This window comes from Rana temporaria, chromosome 12 (assembly GCF_905171775.1).
Source record: "Rana temporaria chromosome 12, aRanTem1.1, whole genome shotgun sequence".
NCBI classification, from domain to species: domain Eukaryota; kingdom Metazoa; phylum Chordata; class Amphibia; order Anura; family Ranidae; genus Rana; species Rana temporaria.
The window spans coordinates 61,149,243-61,171,701 of NC_053500.1; the positions used below are offsets into that span (position 1 = coordinate 61,149,243).

Here is a 22,459-nt window from a genome sequence, read left to right on the forward strand (position 1 = left end):
TCTGGGATTCTTAATAGATTCCTTAGAGAAAAAGCTTCTCCTACCAGTAGACAAGGTCCAGAGACTCATCTCAGTGGTCAGGTCTGTCAGGGGAACAGCAGATATTTCACTCAGGGAGATCATGAGATTGTTGGGACTTATGACCTCATGCATCCCAGCAGTTCCGTGGGCCCAGCTCCACTACAGGCCACTACAGGCCTTCCTCCTCTCCTCCTGGGACGGGAAGGAAACATCCCTAGACTCCAGGGTCTCCATTCCAGAGTCGGTAAAGAACACTCTAGAGTGGTGGCTCATTCCTCGGAACTTGGGAAGAGGCCTTCAGTGGAACCAGTCAAACCCCCTCAGGATAACCACGGATGCCAGCTCCTGGGGATGGGGAGCCCACATGGCGGGCCTACAGGCCCAGGGTTCCTGGGATCGACACCAAAGGGAGTCGTCTTCCAACTTCCGAGAATTATCAGCGGTCGGAAGAGCCTTGGAAGCGTTCGAGGAGAGAATCCTGAACCAGGAAATACAAATTCTCTCCGACAACGCGACCACGGTGGCGTTTCTGAACCATCAGGGAGGCACCAGGTCCCGTTCGCTCCTAAGGTTGTCCCTAGAAATTCTAGGCTGGGCAGAACAGAGGGTCCGCTCCCTGTCAGCAGTTCACATCAGGGGAGTCCTAAACCTAGAAGCGGACTTTCTAAGCCGCCATCCCATTCTCCAGGGAGAGTGGGAACTAAGTCAGGAGGTCTTCGATTGGGTATGTCATCATTTCGGCAACCCAGAAATAGACCTCTTTGCTCACAGGAGGAACAAGAAGATAGAAAGGTTCTTCTCCCTCTCCCGGGATCAGGGATCGGAGGGTGTGGACGCGTTGGCCCAGGCCTGGACATTTTACCTAGCCTATGCCTTCCCTCCCCTGAATCTGATCCCGAGGGTATTGCAAAAACTGAGTCGTTCACAAGGGAAGCTGATCCTGATCGCTCCCTGGTGGCCCAAAAGATCTTGGTTTCCAATATTAGAACAGTGGTCAGTACTTCCTCCCCTCCCTCTCCCGGTCCGGGTGGACCTTCTGCGGCAAGGGCCGATCTTTCATCCAGAGCCAGGCTTTTTCAGTCTGACGGCCTGGTACTTGAGAGGTGGAACCTGCAGCGGAAGGGTTGCTCAGAGAAGGTAATAGATACCCTCTTAGCGAGTCGTAAGGAAGTTACCAGGAAGATCTATGCCAAGACCTGGGGAGTGTTTTCACGCTGGTGCGCGGCAAGACAAGCTCCACTACCCGAAATATCAGTTATCTTGGAGTTCCTTCAGGAAGGGGTAGATCTAGGTCTAGCTACGAGAACCCTAAGAGTACAGGTTGCCGCCTTGTCCTACTTTTTAGACAAGAGGCTGGCTCTGGATCCTCTTATTAAGAGGTTCCTGATGGCCAGGGATAGGTTGTCTCCTATACAGATATCCAGAGTTCCCCCTTGGGACCTCTCCCTGGTGTTAGACCAGCTATCCAAACCTCCGTTTGAACCGATAGACAGCATTCCGGTTAGGCTGTTAGTATTTAAATTCTCCTTTCTTTTGGCCATCACCACGGCTAAAAGAATAGGAGACATGCAAGCGCTCTCAATCAAAGAGCCTTATTTTCGTTTATTCGAGGACAGGGTAATCCTAAGTCAGGATCCCCTGTACCTACCTAAGGTGGCAACGAAGTTTCATAGGTCACAAGAAGTTATACTTCCTTCTTTTTGCGCAAACCCACAGAATGAAAGAGAACGAACCTTTCATTGTTTGGATGTAAGACGCTGTTTGTTAATTTATTTAGAAAGGGTGAGCGAGTTCAGACGCTCATCACACTTGCTAATCAACTTTTCAGGACAGAAAAAGGGTTGCCAAGCATCTAGAGCCTCCATATCTAGATGGATAAGACAGGCAATTTCAATAGCATACAGTAAGGCTGGCAAAACAGTACCTAAAGTGAAGGCACATTCCACGAGATCTATAGCAACCTCCTGGGCAGAGAGAGCAGGAGTTTCAGTGGAACAAATCTGTAGATCAGCAACGTGGTCAAGCCAGAACACCTTTCTAAAACACTACCGAGTGGAACTCCTGTCACCCCAAGACTTGACGTTTGGCAGAAGAGTCCTGCAGGCAGTGGTCCCGCCCTAAGGTAGGCCTGAGGGTTACTTGCTTATCTCTCAAGGTGCCGTCCTGGAAGACGACTCGAGAAAATACCAGTTACTCACCGGTAGCTGTTTTTCTATGAGTCTTACAGGACGGCAGGCCTATTTCCCACCCTGATGACTTTGTATGGTTTGTATTTTCATATACTGGTTCCCGTGCTCTTATGGTGGTTACTTTATCACGAACTGAGGTGCACGGGGAGGGGCGGGGTTTTTAAACCTCTTTTTGATTGTGTTTCCTGTCAGGTGAAGCCAGTCTACTCTCAAGGTGCCGTCCTGTAAGACTCATAGAAAAACAGCTACCGGTGAGTAACTGGTATTTTCTTGCAACTACCATAACCTTCCACTTAAGAACAGCCCAAAATAAATTCTCCTGCTCCTGGCGATCGCAGCAATATCACATATGAGTATGTTCCTGTAGAACAGCCCAGAAACAATGGTGCATGTTTTATTTATTTATTTTATTTATTTATCCTACCTAAAACATGCTGACACGAAAAAAAAGAAGCTTTTTGTATAAAAAAACGTGCCAAAACCAATTATGAGGAATACACTAGGTCAAAAACAGATTCCGAAAATTTATTTTTTTAACCACTTCCAGACCGCCGCATGTACATACGTCGGCAGCATGGCACGGACAGGCACATTGGCGTACCTGTACGTCCCTGCCTAGACGTGGGTCGGGGGTCCGATCGGACCTCCCCCCCGGTACTTGCGGCGGTCCCCGTGGCTCTGGGAGCGATCCGGGATGAGGGGGCGGCGGTTCGTTCGCTCTCAGCCAATGCACGTCCTCCTCTGCCTGCACTGTAAAATGCCAAGATGGCACACAACCCCCCCCAAATGACCCCATTTTGGAAAGAAGACACCCCAAGCTATTTGCTGAGAGGCATGTTGAGTCCATGGAATATTTAATTTTTTTGCCCCAAGTGATTGAATATTGACCAAAAAAAATAAAAATTACAAAACGTTGTCACTAAATGATATATTTCTCACACATGCCATGGTTATATGTGGAATTGCATCCCAAAATACATTCTGCTGCTTCTGAGTACGGAGATACCACATGTGTGGGACTTTTTGGGAGCCTAGCCACGTACGGGACCCCAAAACCCAATCAAAAAATTAATGTCCTTAGAAATCTTGAAGGTGGTGATTGGTTTTTGGGGTCCCGTACGCGGCTAGGCTCCCAAAAAGTCCCACATATGTGGTATCCCCATACTCGGTAGAAGCAGCAGAATGTATTTTGGGGTGCAATTCCACATATAACCATGGCATGTGTGAGAAATATATAATTTAGTGACAACTTTGTGCAAAAAAAAATCAGTTTGTCATATTCCCGCAACTTGTGTCAAAATATAAAATATTCCATGGACTCGACATGCCTCTCAGAAAATGGCTTGGGGTGACTACTTTCCAAAATGGGGTCATTTGGGGGGGGGGTTTTGTGCTATTTTGGCATTTTATGGCCTTCGAAACTGTGATAGGTAGTGAGGAGTGAAATCAAAAATTTGCGCCCTTAGAAATGCTGAAGGCGGTGCTTGGTTTTCGGGGTCCCGTACGTGGCTAGGCTCCCAAAAAGTCCCAAACATGTGGTATCCCCGTACTCAGAAGCAGCAGAATGTATTTTGGGGTGCAATTCCACATATAACCATGGCATGTGTGAGCAATATATCATTTAGTGACAACTTTTTGTATTTTTTTTTTTTTTGTCATTATTCAATCACTTGGGACAAAAAAAAAAATATTCAATGGACTCAACATGCCCCTCAGCAGTTTCCTTGGGGTGTCTACTTTTCAAAATGGGGTCATTTGGGGGGGTTTTGTACTGCCTTGCCATTTTAGCACCTCAAGAAATGAGATAGGCAGTCATAAAATAAAAGCTGTGTAAATTCCAGAAAATGTACCCTAGTTTGTAGACGCTATAATTTTTGCGAAAACAAATAAATCTATACGCTTATTGCGATTATTTTTTTTTTTTTTTTTTTTTTTTTTACTAAAGACGTGGCTGAATACATTTTTGGTCTAAATGTTTGACTAAAATTTAATTTATTCGATATTTTTTACTTTTTGTTATAAGAAAAATCATTTTTTTTCAAAATTTATGGTCTTTTTTCCGTTTATATCGCAAAAAATAAAAATCGCAGAGGCAATCAAATACCATTAAAAGAAAGCTCTATTTGTGGGAAGAAAAGGACGCAAGTTTCGTTTCGGTACAACATTGCATGACCGCGCAATTACCAGTTAAAGCAGCGCAGTGCCAAATTGTAAAAACACCTTGGGTCTTTTAGCAGCATATTGGTCCGGTCCTTAATGATGAACAAAAAATTTCTTGATATATAAAATTGTCATACTCGTTATTATTCATATTCGCATTAATCATTAATTTTATTTAAAAAAATAGTACAATCCAGTAATGTAAAAAGTACTTTAATAAAAAGTAACCCACATAAATTGAACACAGAAAATCAAATCCAAAATAAGTTAAAGTAACTTACAGTACATATCCTGCAGTCATTGCACCATAATAAAAAAATAAACAAATGGGCATAATATAAAAATGGCAAAGACCAAGAGCCTCTGTTTGAGTAGATGTATGGTATTTGCACTGTTTATATTGTTAAAAAAAAAAAAATATAGAACCATAAAACAGACGGGGCGCGCGGGCTATTATACACATCGTACTAAGCTGCCAGACCATCATGCATTATTCACATCACATTATGGGAGTGGGACAAATGGAAAACCCAACAGGCTAAGCTCCGAGGACAGGCAAGTCCTCAAAACATGTGAAAAGTGAAAAAATGCGCATACCAAAAAATAAATAAAAAACAGCAGCAAACTCAAAAATGTTATACAACATAAACATGGATGATTATAAAAAGGGAGTTGCGCTCAAAAATTCATATATAAGTGACTATATAAAAAGAAAAAAGTATAAACGAGTTGTGTGATGACACCTCTCAGTAGTGACCAAAAGGTCAACCAAATAAAGTCCAGAAATAAGTGTACATGTAAATTGGAACAAATGTTAGTTAATCAAAAATAAAGTTCAATATTATGAATATTGCTGAGTCCAATTTCTTGTGTATAATGCTGGATCGATTTCTGGATGAAAAAGTAATTCGTTTGACCCTTACCAGAAATAAAGATCACAAGGATCAGAATGAGCCATCCATAATGGAGATCAAGAATCCGTTCACAGTGGATGTGGAAGCTCCAACTTCAGCAAACTCGACCCAGTGACAGGGGAAAAAAAAAAAAAAAAAAAAACAAAACAATAGTGCAAAAAACTTTTGGTATGAACACTCTAACTGGCCCACAGTGGCTAAGATTGACAGACACTGTGATTGAAAGACAGAGTACCACCACCAAAAAGAACACACTGACCCTTACCACAATAGGGGATCTCGGGTGCATAGATAATTTATATGATGAATAGCAGAGAAACGGTCTCAGATGGTCCTTACGATCCGGGAAATCAGGTGGCCAGATCATATATAAAAAAATAGACTCACATGGTGAAGTACCGCCAAGTTTTTAATAAAATAAAGTAAGTAGAACACTTACGATTAAGAAGTTTTTTTAAAGCAGATAATAACAGTAGCCGGCCGGCAAACAAACGAGGCACGTCCTCGGTACGCGGTGACGTCAGCACGACAACCTCCCAACGTTTCGTCTTCAAAATAGACTTGCTCACGGGCCTGTTGGGTTTTCCTGTTGTCCTAGGTTATAGGTGATGTGATATGATGTATTGTGGACTTGAAGCTTACTTTGACGACAAGGTTGATGGTTTTGTCCTGTATGTTAAGTTACCATATTGACAAAGGTCCTCCTTAAGATGATGCACTAGGCCGGTGAGCCCTCTGTCTTGTTTTTAGTGTAACTAGTATTCTCCACTGATTTCCCTAGTCATAGGGCATCAAGGCGAGGCATGTCCAGTTAAGCCAGCAGGGAAGAAATGTAGGCAACAGTCTGGGGCCTACTTCCAAGCACCAGAGATTGTTGCGTTGATTTGCTGAAATTGGAGAGATTGAAAAATTTAGTGCAGCTGAGTATATTGGGCTAGCCAATGAGCTTCGTAAAATTATTTGGCTTGTTCAAAGATTTGACAAAAAAAAATAGAAGCCGATTGGTTAACCTAACCTACGCAGAGCTGCACCAGATTTTGCACTCTCCACTGGAGGAAGGGGTTAAACAGTTTTTTTAAATGCTCCTCTGTGTCTTCCTTAATTTTGTGGATGGTTTACCACAGTGCACACCACAAGGGATAAGCATTCGCCACATAATTTTGACCACTTCCCTCTAAGTTTGTTACAATTTTGTGAAGGTTCTTCTTTCAGTAGTAACTTGGAAAAAGTAAGGGAGAAGAGGCTCACATAGCATAATACCAAAAGCTTTTTTAGAAGCAAATCTAAAAAGAACTTGCTTTTTCCACATCTGTGCACCAGGAGCGGGGGCACTGATTATTTCTAGTTGGGTGTGAAGATATCACAGACTACTCCCATTAAACATGTTTTATCAAAAAAATGCTTCCCCAGCAATTTTAACAAAAAATCTATTTCTAATATCTTATTCTTGCCTGATAAAAGGAGCCCCACAACTTGTGCTTTACTTTACAAGGAAACTTGAATGACGAGTTATAATCTTATAATCTTTGCAAATAATAATTTTATTTCCTGCTAAACCACTATAAAATGAACATTGGCTGCATAGGTCTGAGATTAGTGGATATATACTAGGGATACTACACCGCTATTGTATTATTGTCTCCATGTATTTGTGTATAAAGGGAAGGGTTACAATGGGATGAAAGTGCCATGTAATGTTCTAGAGCAGTGGTTCTCAACCTTTCTAGTGCCGTGACCCCTTGATAAAATTTTCCAAGTTGTGGGGACCCCTAACAGTAAAATTATTTTCGAAACATGGGTTGTCAGCACCCAAGGCAAGAAAAGGAATTTGCGCCCCCAACCCATGGACATTTAGCACTCCGAGTCCCTTCCACTCGTACAGTATTAAAACCCCTTCTGATACATTTTAGGATGTACCACTCTTTCTTTGTTCTCCTTACTTTCCCTTTTATCTCGCTCTATCCCAATTTCTTGTTTCCCCCATCCCTCTCTCTAACCCTATTTCTTGTTCTTTCTCTTATCCTTTCTCTCCCTTTTTTTCTTTGTTGCTCCCTCCTTTACATTATTCCTTCTCTTACTCCTTGGTGGAGGGTGGGGGAAAAGGGACGAGTGGCAGTGCTGGCGGGGAGTTGGGATAAGTGGCAATGTTGGGGGGAGTTCTGATCAGCCAACTTAGGTGCTCTTGATCAAGGTCACCTGCTGATCTGAGAACTGTAGTGGGGACTTTTAATGGCAACTATAATCACAGGTAGTGTTACTCACTGTGTCTACGACTTTGTGGTGTTTCGTAGCAGTGACACCTATGCCGAAATCAAGATAGGGTCTCCTCCAGCCCCTCCCACTTCACATTCCTCACCAGTAAGCTGACCTCTAGTCTCTGCCCCCAAGCCATGCCGTGAACTGAATGGGCGGCTGCAAAAGTGGCTGTGGGCTCCAGGAACAGCCTAGCTGGGTGGCTGCAAAAAGGCTGGGAGAGCAGTGTGGGCTTCAGGAACAGCCCAGGATATGGTGACCCCTGGCTAATCATCATTTGACCCTCAAGGGGGTTCCAACCCCCAGGTTGAGAACCACTGTTCTAGACAGACAGTAAAGGGCATTGAAAAACAATATGCATATACATGTGTGTGTGTGTGTGTGTGTGTGTGTGTGTGTATGTTTACAAATATGTATGTTTACAAATTGGTTATGGATGGCATATGATGCAATTTTCAGTGTCTAGCTGCTTGAATAAGGGTGTTTTTTTACCACACCACTTGGAGAACAGTGTACCCATGGTTTTGGTGCAGGTTAGCTGTATTTTGCCACAGGACATAGTAGAAGTCTATTGCACAGCTACCTGAAGACCACATTGCATCAGTGTACCCTAGGCAGAGGACTTATACTAGCCATATATTGGCTGGAAAAAAAAACTGAATCTGTCATTTGGCCCGTACATACATTTTTCTAGTGGGCACAAATGGAAACCATTTCAGAGCTGAAAAATCTAAAACTGGTTGAAAAATTCTGCTGAACTTCCTTGAAAAGTTAATGCGTTTCTCGCCCATTAAAAATGAAACCGTTTTCACTGGGCATATGTGACAAAACAAACTAAAAACCGATTCATTTATATCCATTGAATGATTTTTTCAATCAAAATTCTGGTTATTGCATGTATGGCCAGCATTTCTTGTGCAATAGTCATACTACAGTGAGTTCTTTCACTAGTATATTGGATGGTACCACACATGGATGGTGCATCCTTTTTAGAATGCTTTCCTCCCCTACCTACCCTACGAGGCCCCAGAATTCCCATGTTTCATTAGTGCCTCTTCAGTCAATCACCAGTCCCACTCTCTCCATCTGGTTATTGCTAGACCAGCATTAGTGCTTTTATAGTTGTGTGTGTGTGTGGGGGGGGGGGGTTATAAAACTGCAGTAGAGCATTACATTTCAGCTCCAGGTAAAGCTTCTTATTGTGTTTTGGATAGAGCATGAAAAGGTTGGCTTTTTCCTTCAGACTCCACATCATTGCGGGCTGCATCAGCATTTCGGTTGGATCTGTGTGTGTGTGTGTATGTATATATGTGTGTGTGTGTGTATATATGTGTGTGTGTGTATATATGTATGTATGTGTGTGTATGTATATATATATATATATGTATATATATATATATGTATATATATATATATATATATATATATATATATATATATATAAATATATTACACACACACACACACACACACACACACACACACACACACACACACACACACACACACTCTCAGCCTCTCTCGCTTGCAGGGAGATCATCGGTCGGCATCTGTGCACCCGAACAGAGAAGGAGATCACAGTGCAGCTTACCACAAGATGCTCCATGCCACACTGTACCTGCATCCCCCTTGCCCCACCAGGAGTGCAGGGCGGGCAGACATGGCCACTGAGAGGAAAGCTGTCTTTGTATACACAGAAGGCTTCTGTGTTTACATGTGACAGTGAGTGAGAAGCAAAGGGTGAGGGCTACGTTCTGGCTGAAAAAAGCCCTGGGTGCGAGGGCCACATAAAATGGCCTGGAGGGCTGGTTTAGGCCCAAGTGCCTTGTGTTTGATGTGCTGTAGAGAGGAACTAATAGGAAATTTCTCACAAGGACACAGACCACAATAAAAACCCATTTTCTCTTATCGTCCATGGACGGACACAGCTCCTTAAATCTTGACAAGTGGGTTATGTTCCCTGTTTACAGGAGAGGACTAGGCAGAAACATGTTAAATAGTTAAATACATGTTACATTAACAGAGTTGAACAGCCCCGCCCAGGGGGCGGTCCCTCCAGACATAACCCTCCTCACTGCAGCTTGCAGCCTCAGTTTCGTTCTGCCTAGCAAAGGAGAAGGACGTATGGCTCCCTTTGGGCCCAGCGCCCTGAGGAGAAATTTTATTTTACTTTACTTTTTCTTGAAGAATCTTCTTTCAACTGTTGGCTGAGAGACAGGCTGGATATTATAGATCCTTGTAGTCTACTCAGTCCGACCAGCAAGCGTGGGCACACCTTTGCAAAGAGGCTTGGTCTGCCACGCCATACCTCATGACTCCTGAGGTGGCCGGTGAGCTTTGCTCCGAGGTCCACATATGACTGAGCTGTGGTGTTGCCTCAATCACAGTGGACCGGGCCGACAGCTACCTCCATTGCGGTTGTAGGTCTGTCAGGAATGCGTCAGCGAGTCCTCGCTCGGACGGGTAAGTACAGTCCCTCCTGCTTCGGTGGGTTGGTACAGCTGGGCATTCCTGGGGTTCGGGGGTCCCTTCCCCTTACTTCCCTGCTCCTTTCCCTTGCTGCATTGCTAACATTGCCGCTGTCAGGGGGGAGGGGGCCTTCCTGAGGGGACTGTTATCTGGCCTGTGTTTTTTCTTTTTTGTATTGGGCTTTCCTGTGAGGTAAAAAGCCCTGTGATGAGCACAGATGTTTATGATTATACTTCAGCAGACGCTGACTGATTGGTGACACCTGTAATGGTTTTGCTTTTTATGCTGTATCTGTGACTTGTCCTTAAATAAAACAGCCCTATGAGGCTTTTCCTGTTTAAACACAGGTCCCTGCAAAAGTTACCTCACGGTTCTTTTCCTCACAGGCAGCGCTGTGCAGTCTCCTCCTGAGGGAGTCCCCTGGTTACCCCTGGTCAGCGCAGCAAGTGGGTGAGAGGCCCTGAATAGGGCTCTAGGAGCTTTTGTCTATTTGTATGGACAGGTGTGCATATTATAATACACACTATATGTAAATATTGGAGTCAGTATCTGGGTCCTTCCCCACATGCTGGTGGTGGCAGCAGGTGTTGGCACCTGTGATTCCCACAGAGTTTTTATTGTTAGTCCTGGACACAGTTTGTGCCAGGGTGGGGGTGGACTGCGGGCGGGCGGTAAAAGAGTGCCCCCTTCCCCCGTTATCCCCTGGGGAATGCTCTGTTATGGAGCCATGGACTAGGTACCTAGTTTAAAAAAAAAAAAAAAGGCAGAATAAGGCATTTATGGGTGCGCTTTTTACTGCTGCAAGGGACTCTCCTAAGCTGCATAGTGCAGCTGGGTTTCCGCTGAGGGCTCGGTCTTTTTTGGATGACACAAATCAGACCGCTGTGTAGGTTTTTCCTTCTGTGCCCTTCTTTGATAATTTCTGAGATGCGGAATGAGAAAAGCCACTGAGGGCTTTTGTAGTCCCTCACCGCCGGGCGGGAACCCCTACTTGTCTGGATCTGACTGATAGAAGATCCGAAGTACTGACCCGTTCCATGTTTACCATGCTGGGGTCTGGCTTGCGGCCTATTGTGGCCACTACACTGGGGTCTCAGTGGTCGCTGGCGCTATTTTTTGGGAGATTTTTCAATTACATTGAAAACTCCCATTGGCGCCCATTTTGTCGTAGCCACGCTATGGCGCAGCTTACATTGTGCTGGCCTTTTTCCTGTGGCCGCGTTCTGAACGCTCGGCGGCCATCTTGGAGTAGTCCTGACCCCTAGTGCTGTATACAACTCACAGAGTGAGCATTTTGCACCAGACAGTGGAGGAGCACCGACTCTCTCCTGAGGTTATTAGCCTAGCGGACCAGCTGGTCCAGGGCCTCATCTCATATAGGTCTGTGATGCTTCATTGAATGCTGCGCCCTTGTTATCCAGGGCGTCTGTTTCAGAATGGTTTTATGCACACGGTGGTGTAGTGCTTAACTCCATTACTTGGCAGCAAAAGAGTCATTGGTTCGAATCTGCACACTGACGCCAATCTGCCTGGAGCTTGCATTGTCGCTCCCTGTGTCTGTGTGGGTTTCCTCCGGGTACTCCGGTTTCCTCCAAAGACATGTGTGCATACACCTACATAATATACATACACACTATGTGTGTGTATTATTTAGGGGCAACCCTCCCAGGCCGTCAAAGGCCCAGCTGGGGGACTAATCTGTCCCTGGGTGCATAAGCCGATCACGCCGGCACCCAAATCCTGCCAATGTATATAGCCTTCCCTCCCTGTCTCTAGGTGGGAGGGGCGGCTTGCAGGTTCACAATTCAGTGAAACCTCCCTGCTCTCCGACTAGTGGGTCTGCGAGGTGGTCTCTTCGGAGTACTAGATAGGGTTTCCTCCTATCCACAGAACAAAGTTCTGTCCTTGTGTCTTCCCCTCCCGGCACGTCGGTCTGCCTTGGGCAGTGTGGGATTTGCTAAGCTGCAAGGTAATTTTACCTTTCCTGCAGGACGAGAGTTTTGGGGTTTTCTATGGGCCTCAGGCCCTAAATACCTTTGTGAACGTCGGGTAGTTCCGCATGGAATCCATTTGTTCGGTGGTAGCTGCGCTTCATCCGGGGGATGTCCTGACGTCCTCGGACATCAGGGACGCATACATGCATGTCCCGTTTTGCACATGTCAGTGTTTTTTTCTGTGCTTCGTGATGAGAGAAGGGTCTCTGTCAGCCTGTGGCCCTCCCTTTTGATCTGGCGTCAGCACCATGGGTTTTCAGCTAGGAGCTCGCACTTATTTGAATTTTGTTGGGACAGCGAGGCTTTGCCTCATTGGCTACTTTGACGACTTTCTTCTGAGAGCAGCTTCTGTCTCCGACCTAGTGGATGGGTTATTCCCATTCAGACCCTCCGAAGATTCGGGTGGATGTTAAACGTTTAGGCCAGAAAGTGTAGCTCAGTGGCAGCAAGCCTGCCCTACATGTGTGCGACCCAGGGTTCAAATTATGGGCATGCTAGGTTCCGACTCAGCGTAGGAGTATCTAGTGTTGATCCAGACTCCTCAGTGGCAAAGGTCCTTCTTCCCCTGGAGAAATTGCAGACTCTTCAGTCTGCGGAGAAGGTATTGGCATCACGCAATCGGTCTTCTCTCCGGGCGCCTGCTGGTTCAGGGTCTGTGGGTAGCCTCCTTCAAGGTGGTACTGTATGCCCAGTTCCACACCCTGGTTTTCCAGTGGAACTACTGTCCAGGTGGTAAAAATCTCTTGTCTCTGAAATCATTAGATTCCTGTGCGCCACCTAGTCAGAGTCTCTCTGAGTTGGTGACAGAGATTCCCGACTCTTCGGTCCGGGAAGTTGTTCCTTCCTTCCAGTGGTCGGTGTTTACGACGAATGCCAGCTCACGGGTTGTGAACCTGGAGGTTCACAAAACCGGCGGGTCCAGTCGGCCCTGAGTCGCTGGACTTGCGTGGACCTATGACCACACCTCCTTGAATGTGTCTGGTCTCGGTAGCTACCCAGGGTCGGGCCTGGCTAGTGCCTGGTGGAAGACCGCCTGGGAATACCAGGTGCTGTCTACTGTTCATTGTCCTACTATTTTAGGCGATCAGGCTATGCTTCTCCTTGTGGTCGACCAATCTGGTTTCAGCCGGACAACGCCACGGCCGTGGCTTCAGTCTACCATCAGGTATGCCGGCAGGCAGACTACTGGAGTCGCCAGATGCTGGACCAGGGCGACTGGTCTTTGTGCTTGGGGTGTTTCGGCTCCCTTGCAGGAGGTGAGCCTCACATGGCATGGATCTCCTGGCAGCTTGTCTCCGCCGCAAGGGTGTCAGTTAGTGGCCAGGTCTAGTGATCTTGTACAGACGCGTCAGTCGCGCTGGTGGCCCTGTGTTGTCTGTATCGGTGATTTTTTGCCATTCCTCCATGGTAGTTGCTTCCTTGGCCGCTCCACAGAGTGGATGCTGAGGAGATCCCGATGATTCTAATCGCTCCAGATTAATCTCGGCGTCCTTGGTACGCTGATATCGGGCGCCTGGTAGCGGAGGCACCCTGGCGATTGCCAGGGCAGGAGGTTCCTGTCTCAAGGTCCCATACTTCCTCCTGTTGTACAGTCACTGACTTGCTTAACATGGTTATTGGAAGCCAGACTTTAGGTGACCAGGGTCTGTCTGACTCGGTCATCTCAACAGGGCACCGTAGTCTTCTTCCGGAGGATCTACCGTCGCACCTCTCTTGGTGCGAAGGGATGGAGTGACGTCCACGGGCGTACTTTCAATGTCCAGGGTCCTGCTGTTTTTAAAGCTTGGATTGGATCTAAAAATTGCTTAAAGCACCGTTTGGGGGCAGATTTCAGCCTTGGCTGTGTTCTTTTAGTGGCCTTTTTGCGGCCCGTTCCCTGGTGGGTCCCCTTTTTTTTTTGTGTGCAAGGGGTTTGTCATATACTTTCCCCTCTTGGCCCATCTCTTCCCCCATGAGTTTTGACTCTGGTGCTCTCGGTTCTTCAGGAACCTTCCTTTTGGAAACATCAGAGAGATTTTCTCTTGACACTATCTCAGAAGGTGGCCCCTTTAGTGGCCTTTACCTCTGTTAGAGGGGTTTCTGAGTTGGCGGTCTTGTCTTGCAAGCCGCCATGCTTGATCCCCCATAAGGATTAGGTGATGGTGCGCCCGCGACCTTCCCTTCTTCCGAAGGAGGTTTCGGCCTTTCATACTTTAGGCGTGGTACGCGCTTTGCGGGTATACCAGCCTACTACGGCTCCATTTCGGAGCTTCTGACTCTCTTTTGTGTCGGTGTCTGGTCCACAAAAGGGCCTGGCGGTCTCGTCGACCACCATTTCTCGGTGGATCGGGCAGGCCGTCATACAGGCCTATGCTCCTAAGGGCGGGCCCCCCTTTCCGGTCCCGGCACTTTCGACCAGGGCAATTGGTGCTTCCTGGGTTTTTTTTTTTTTTTCCGACATCATGCGTCGGTCTCACAGGTGTGCGAGGCGGCGATTTGCTCGTCCGTTCACGCTTTTTCCAGAATTTACATGGTTGCTGTGAGTGCATCTTATGATGTTTTTTTCAGCCGCTAGTTTTTGCCGGCGGCTGTTTAAAGTTGCACCTCCTCCGTTGAGGAGCTCTGCTTGTTTTGGGGTGAAGTTAAAATTGTTTTTACTGATATATTTCCCACCCCTCGTTTTTTGACACTGCTTGGGGACGTCCCACTTGTCAAGATTTAAGGAGCTGTGTCCGTCCATGGACGATAAGAGAAAATAGGATTTTTTGTACTCACCGTAAAATCCTTTTCTCTGAAGTCCATGGACGGACACAGCTCCCACCCCTCCTTTTTAGGTTTGTACTGCTTGTTACGAACTGAGGCTGCAAGCTGCAGTGAGGAGGGTTATGTCTGGAGGGACCGCCCCCTGGGCGGGGCTGTTCAACTCTGTTAATGTAACATGTATTTAACTATTTAACATGTTTCTGCCTAGTCCTCTCCTGTAAACAGGGAACATAACCCACTTGTCAAGATTTAAGGAGCTGTGTCCGTCCATGGACTTCAGAGAAAAGGATTTTACGGTGAGTACAAAAAATCCTATTTTTAAGCAGTAAAGGGTTAGAGTGCGTGACAGGGCTTTTCTTTCTTTTTGTGCCCTGCTCTCCCTATTTCTTGTTCTCATATCATAGTGGGGGAACATCTCCCCAGTGGTTTTACAGACATAAATAAAAACCTGATAACGTGGAAGATTGCTTAAAAATAAAACGCACCCTGCCCCCTCTGCTTTAAACTATTACATATGTTCTGGCACTCAAGTGTACCTCTATTTAAAATTGGAGCATTTAGGTTGTTGCTCCTGATCTAGAGACTTTGTGATGGCAGTATATACCAGGAGTAAGATGAGAGCATAGGCTGACCCCATCACCCCAAGCTACCTTGATGCAGAACCTGCCCCCCATATTCAACTTGAAGTACACTGGGCAGAGGAAGATGTAAATGGAGACTTGGCCCAGAATAGGCTTGGTGGTTGGAATAAAGACTTCTGAGAGAATTCTGTGTTTCATTTATAGGTTGGAAGTGTATCAGGTGCTTTGCATTGAACCTTTCAAAAACCTCAGTCTGCATTAATAAATTCTTGGCATGTTACAATTTACAGTGTCACAGATGGAGAGCGATGGACAGTAAGAGCAGAACCAAGCAAAAGGGAATCCCTGTCTAGCCTGTCCTTCAAAATGTACCAAAATACCGGTCAATAACATGAGCAAGCGCTGCGCAAACTGTTGGCGCTATATAAATCCTGTATAATAATAATGAGCACCCTGGTTAAGACATGGGAAACAAATACCCTAGCAGCCACCACTTACAAATGACAGGCTTGTGGGACACCCACACCTCTAATGGTTCTAGTTTGCTCTCCAGCATACTGGTACAGTCTGGGATTGTAAAGTCAATTTCCGGGAACTAGGTTGGAATTTTATGGAGGATGTAGTCAGAGTTGGCTATCCTGTTTAAAGAAAGCTTTTGGCCAATCTTCCTCTCCTGTGAGCATATCGTCATTAAGCATTTGGACTTTTTGTACTGTACTATTTGGTTTTGCATGGACTCAAGTTATTTGTACTCCTATTTTAACTTTTGTGTATTGTCACCATGGCATACAGCAACTATAAGTTTCAGAAAACTCCATCAAATCAAAAGCAGTCCCTGAGCTCCAGTCAGGTGACTTTGTCTAGGCTGAGATTATGTTGTCAGTCTGCTGCATGCAGGTGAAAGCATTTCCTCCGTAATTTTCCCAGTGATCAGACAGCAACATTGTAACTTTGTATCAAATAGCAGGGGCTGATTTGTGTCACATTTGTGAACACTGCCAAGAACTGCACAGCATCAAGATTTGAATGATTGTGTCCTATCTGAGCCACCTTCTCACTCCAGGAAATAGACACTGATCCTGAATAGTGTCAATATGATGAGAAAAGCAGATGAAGCCTTTTATCAGGGGGAGTACCGTGATCTCCATAAGTGGTAGTAAATACCTGTATGTGTTGCACTTGCTTTAGCACACACAATAAAAACTATATATGATCATTCATAAATATAATGCAAACATTTCACCATTATGTTGGCGTTGTAACCGTGCTCAGGGCACACTCTTACACATATGGTGGGAATGTGATCTGATCAAATCCTTCTGGAAGGAAGTCCATCGATTCATTTCTCACATTACAACATATACCCCTGACTTCACTGCTGCCCAATATTTGCTACACCACTCCTTGCTACCTCAGTACATTTATAAAAAATCGTTTGTTTCACCTAATCATTGCCGCCAAACTCTGTATACCCATTAGATGGACACAGTCTTCACCTCCCATTTCGGATTGGTTTATTAAAATTGGGTACATGGCCGAAATGGAAGAACTTATTTCTCAATCCAAAGATTCACCTAAGGCCTTTTATGAAAAATGGGCATGCTGGTTATCTTTCAAAAGTTCCACTGAATTTCTTTCATTAAAGAATGTTTTATTTCACCCTCTCCAGACTCCCCTTCTTTTTCAATCTCGATAGGGGGGTTTTATCCATTGAAATGCATATATTTTCCCTCTCCTAGATTTTTTTTTTTTCCTCTCCCTTCTTTTACTCCCCTCCCTCATCCTTTCCTTACCTTTTATCCTCTATTGACTTCATAAATATTTATATGTCGCTTATATTTTCCTTTTAAGGAATGTTTTTATATGGTGTGCATATTCTGCAATTTGTACATGTCTAATATTCTGTACTTGTTTATGAAAAAATTTCAATAAAATATTTGAAAATAAAACTATATATGATGATCTATCCATTTCAATGGAATATTACAATTGAAATATGTAGAAATATATTTAAATTGCAAACTAGATGTGAACAGTCCCGTTCATCGGTATAAAAAAATGTCAATCCTATTGCCAGTAAAACGCTGTCAGCATTTTACAACACATCATTTTTGCCATCCTTTGGTAAAATGGTAATAAAGCAAATGCAATGGAAGAATAAGTCTGGGAAGTCCATCAGTCTAGTATGATGATACAGCATAATGTAGATGGTTATAATGGCAAATTTTATGTACTGTATTTTGTGGCTTTGTGTGGACAGCAGGTACATTTCACTATCCTGTTCTATTTCTGGTCTTTGAGTCTATATAAAGGCTGCACTCCCAGATTGTGTGGTGACATTTTGCATGTGTAGTTTTCATTTTAAAATATTTTCTTAACCTAGTTTCCCCTCAGTTATGGTTGTCCTGGAGTGGAATTTATGGGCTTGCATGATGAGAATAATGCAGTGATCAAGATCAGCTTTATTCCCAACCAGGTGAGCTACAATGCTATTTCTAACAGTGTATGTACATAGAAATTGTTAGCTCTTTATCGCTCGCCCTCTCATTTGGCAGGTCTCTAGCAGTACCTATATAGCAGTTGTGAAAACCCAGTGTAAAAACTGACTTTACTTTCAGAAGTCTGAGCGGCAGTCTGCCTGGTTACAGTGACACCTCTCCTTTCCCAGCTAGTCTGGGAATCTAGGGATTTTATAAAGAGCTGTGAACTGAAAGGGGCTACAATAAAGAGCTTGCAAGAGCCCTTGTGCACCGGTACTGTTAGATGGCCTAGCACAGGGGTATTGAATTAAAATTCATGGAGGTCCGATTAGTAAAATTTTCTTCCAGCCGAGGTCCGCATCGCAGTTTTGTGCGATTACCCCGATTCTTCACATCGCAGCCCAGGGGTGCAGGCACGACACACCATTCGTTTGAATGGGCTATTTTGCCTGTGTTTCTGCTGGGAAAAGGTCCTGGCATCTTTTTAAAAAGGCAGCCACATGGAAACTGCATGATGCGTTTTTCGTACCATGCAATTTCCATGTGCAGAAAATGTAATTTTTAGTGCATTTAGGAGTCAATGGTACCTCTTCACGTTTTTCTGTGCAGCACCTCATTTTGTGCGCAGCTGCTTGTCCCCTTCACATCTTCCCCACCACAGCCCTGTCCCCCTTTACATATCCCCCCCCACACAGTATTGCCCCCCTTTACATATCCCCCCTCACACAGTATTGCCCCCCTTTACATATCCCCCCCCACACAGTATTGCCCCCCTTTACATATCCCCCCCCCCACACAGTATTGCTCCCACACAGTATTGCCCCCCTTTACATATCCCCCCCCACACAGTATTGCCCCCCTTTACATATCCCCCCCCCCACACAGTATTGCTCCCACACAGTATTGCCCCCCCCTTTACATATCCCCCCACACAGTATTACCCCACTTCACATATCACCCCCACACAGTATTACCCCCCCCTTCACATATCCCCTCCCCCCCACACAGTATTGCCCCATTACATATCCCCCCACACAGTAGTACCCCATCACATATCCCCCCACACAGTATTGCCCCATCACATATTGCCCCCCCCCCCACACAGTATTGCCCCATTTCATATCCCCCCACACAGTACTGCCCCCATCACATATCCCCCCCACATAGTACTGCCCCCTTTACATGACCCCCCCCCCCCCCCTCCACACACACAGCACTGCCCCCGCTCCCCATCCTTAACATTTTCATACATTTTCCTCCCTTCCCTCTCCACTCCTACCTTTCACAGAGCGGGAGGCGGGACAGTTGTGGACTGAAGGCGCAGGAGCTGTCGGGTTGACTTTTTGCGGGCCGCCATTTAGTGATGCCCGGCCTAGCACATTATATGGCATAAGCTGCCTGTTGGTCTTTTCTCATGTTTCTGTTTTATGGATGAATTGTATGAGTCACATTCACAAAAAGGTGTGTGTGTGTGTGTGCATTTAAAAAAAAAAAAAATATATATATATATATATATATATATATATATATATATATATATATATATATATATATATATATATATATATATATATATATATATATATATATATATATATATATATATATATATATATATTCATGCTCAAAAGTTAGCATACCCTGGCAGAAATTGTGAAATTTTGGCACTAATATTGAAAATGACAGATATGCCAAAAACTGTGTGTGTGTGTGTGTGTATGTATATATATATATATATATATATAATTATATAATTATATAATTTTTTTTTTTTTTTTTTTTTTTCAAACGTTATACTTGCCTCCTCCTTTGCAGTCGGTTTTGCGCAGAGAAGCCCAGATCATGCTTCTCGGGTTCTTCTTTGCTGCTCTTAGTCCCTCCCTCCTTTTTGAGTGCCCCTCAGCCAGCAGCTTGTTACAAGTTGTCACCCAAGCTGAGTCAGACCTCTGTGTATCTATTGACATGGAGCCTGGCCTTTTCCCACCCACTCCCCTGATTGACTGACAGTCGTGGGAGCCAATAGCGATGCTGCTCTGTCTTAGCCAATCAGGAGGAGTGTACTGGATGGCTGAGGGGATCATATTTATTTGTTTTTTTGGGGGGATTCTTTTTAAATTGTAACAGAAATCTCCCAAATGGCCCTGATAAAAAAAATTGCATACCCTGGAATGTTGGGCCTTGGTACAGACACAAAAGGTGGCACACACACAGGTTAAAATGGAAATTTAAAGGTCAATTTCCCACATTTGTGGCTTTTTATATCAAAATTAGTGTCTGTGTATAAATGGTCAGTTTGTTTGTAGCTCTCACAAGGATGCGCTGAGCAGGCTAGACACTGAGCCATAAGGAGATAGAAAAGAACAGCCAAAAGACCTGCGTAACAAGGTAATGAAACTTTACAAAGATGGAAAAGGATATAAGAAGATAATATGCCGGTCAGTTTGATCGCTTAAAAGGAAAATTAGGGGCTCTTTTGCTACCAAGCCAACGTCAGGTAGACCAAGAAAGATTGCAGCCACAATTGGTGAAAGAATTGCTCGGGATACAAAGAAAAACCCACAGGTAACCTCAGGAGAAATACAGGCTGCTCTCTAAAAAGATGGTGTGTTTGTTTTTAAGGAGCACAATTCAATGATACTTGAACAAAAAAGAGCTGCATGGTTGAGCTGCCAGAAGGAAGCCTTTGCTGCGCCAATGCCACCAAAAAAAAGCCAATGAGGCCTGTCAAGGTGTTGGGCATATTCTAGCCAGGCTTTTTATTTTGTGGAACTTGTGCAGTAAAGGCTTCTTTCTGGCAACTTTACCATGTATCCGGAACATTTCCTGTGGCAGTTGTGGCTGAAATCTTTCTTTGATCTCCCTGACCTTGGCTTGGTATCAAGAGATCCCCCCCCCCAAATTTTCCACTTATTGAGTGATTGAACAGTACCGACTGGCATATTCAAGGCTTTGGATACCATCTTATATCCTTTTCCATCTTTGTAAAGTTTCATTACCTTTTTACGCATGTCTTTTGACTGTTCTTTTCTACCTCCTCATGGCTCAGTGTCTAGCCTTGGTGCATCCATGTGAGAGCTAACAAACTCATTGTCTATTAATACACACACTAATTGCCATTTAAAAATCCACAAATGTGGGAAATTAACCCTTTACTTGCCTTTTTAACCTGTGTGTGCCACCTTCTGTGTCTGTACCAAGGCCAAAAATTCCAGGGTATGTAAACTTTTTATCAGGGCCATTTGGGTGATTTGTTTTTTTTTATTCTTTTTAAATCGTGATAATAAATTACTTAATTTGATTGCTATCCTTAAAGAAAAGTTTTGTGGCATGATCAGTCATAATTTCAATATTTAATGCCAACATTTCACATTTTCTGCCAGGGTATGCAGACTTTTGAGCACAAGTGTGTGTGTGTGTGTGTGTGTGTGTGTGTGTGTGTGTATTTGTATGTATATGATCATATACTTGGACATGATTCTTCATGAGCAAATGGCTATCAAGCAGTATAATCACTGCAATGTACATATTATTATAGTGTTGTTTGCCATGTCTGATTTCTTATATTTGTGCTGGGATTTATAAAAGCTGACTTATTGGACTTTTTTTCACAATACTCTAGTGCCAAATTGTCACCTTGCTGGATGACAACAGCCTCCACTTATGGTCCTTAAAGCAGCATGATGGACTCTCTGAGCTGCATGAGGAAAAGAAGTTTACCCTTCGTGGACCCCCAGGGTGGGTAGTAAAACCCTCTAATTCTTCTCCACAATATAACTACTTTATAATGATTCTACATGTAGCATGTTACACGAAAGTCTGTACTAGATTATTTTTAATTCTGCTCAGTCTTTTACTGTATATAGTGTAACCTGTATGTATGTATGTATGTATATGTGCATTACAGGTCTATTATCCTTTATTTGTGCTGCTGTCTGAAATGTTTCCTCAAATGTTGATTGATCTTTGTTTTTCACAGGGCACCTCCTAGTGTAACACAAATTAAGGTTCTGCTAACACACTCCTCTGGGGAAAGACTATATGTGGGTACAGAGGGAGGCAGTGTTTTCACCATCTCTTTACCAAACTTGCAAGTAGTAGCAGAAAAGACTGTTTCACATGATGTGGCATTGCAAGAGTAAGTTTTCCTAAACCGAACGTTGTTTTGTTAAGTTGTGCTAGAAAAACTCGTCCTAACTCTCATCCTTCTCTGGTCTCAGTCTTCCAGATGATTATGCAAACAGACGTCCCTTTGAGTCAGTGGAAGCCTTAGAGGAGCACCCGCGGAACCCAAATCAGATCCTGATTGGCTACAGTCGTGGCCTTATGATGGCATGGGATACCTCAACTGGTTGCAGTGTGCGGCATTTTCTCGGCACACAGGTAAAGGAATTTCTAAAAATGGGGTAGCTCTGTTCATTTACAGTGGCAACAAAAGATGTGTGAACGACTTGGAATTAACTGGTTTTCTGCTGTAATTGGCTACAAAGTTTATCCGATCCTCCGCTAACTCGCAATAATAAACACAATGGGGGAAATTTACTAAAAAACTGGAGCACTCAGAATCTGGTGCAGCTGTGCATGGTAGCCAATCGGCTTCTAACTTCAGCTTGTTCAATTAAGCTTTGACAATGAAACCTGGAAGCTGATTGGTTAACA

At 44.4% G+C, this 22,459-nt stretch overlaps 1 protein-coding gene across 2 annotated transcripts in view; it reads left to right on the forward strand.

The window, feature by feature from the left end:
- LLGL2 (LLGL scribble cell polarity complex component 2) overlaps nt 1-22,459 on the forward strand; it is a 159,958-nt gene that overhangs the window by 74,198 nt on the left and 63,301 nt on the right. For both annotated transcript variants that reach the window (XM_040331683.1, XM_040331684.1), the window contains exons 4-7: nt 17,718-17,799; nt 21,423-21,538; nt 21,780-21,938; nt 22,021-22,183. In XM_040331683.1, the coding sequence (XP_040187617.1) occupies nt 17,718-17,799; nt 21,423-21,538; nt 21,780-21,938; nt 22,021-22,183 (520 nt within the window). The remainder of the gene's footprint in view (nt 1-17,717; nt 17,800-21,422; nt 21,539-21,779; nt 21,939-22,020; nt 22,184-22,459) is intronic.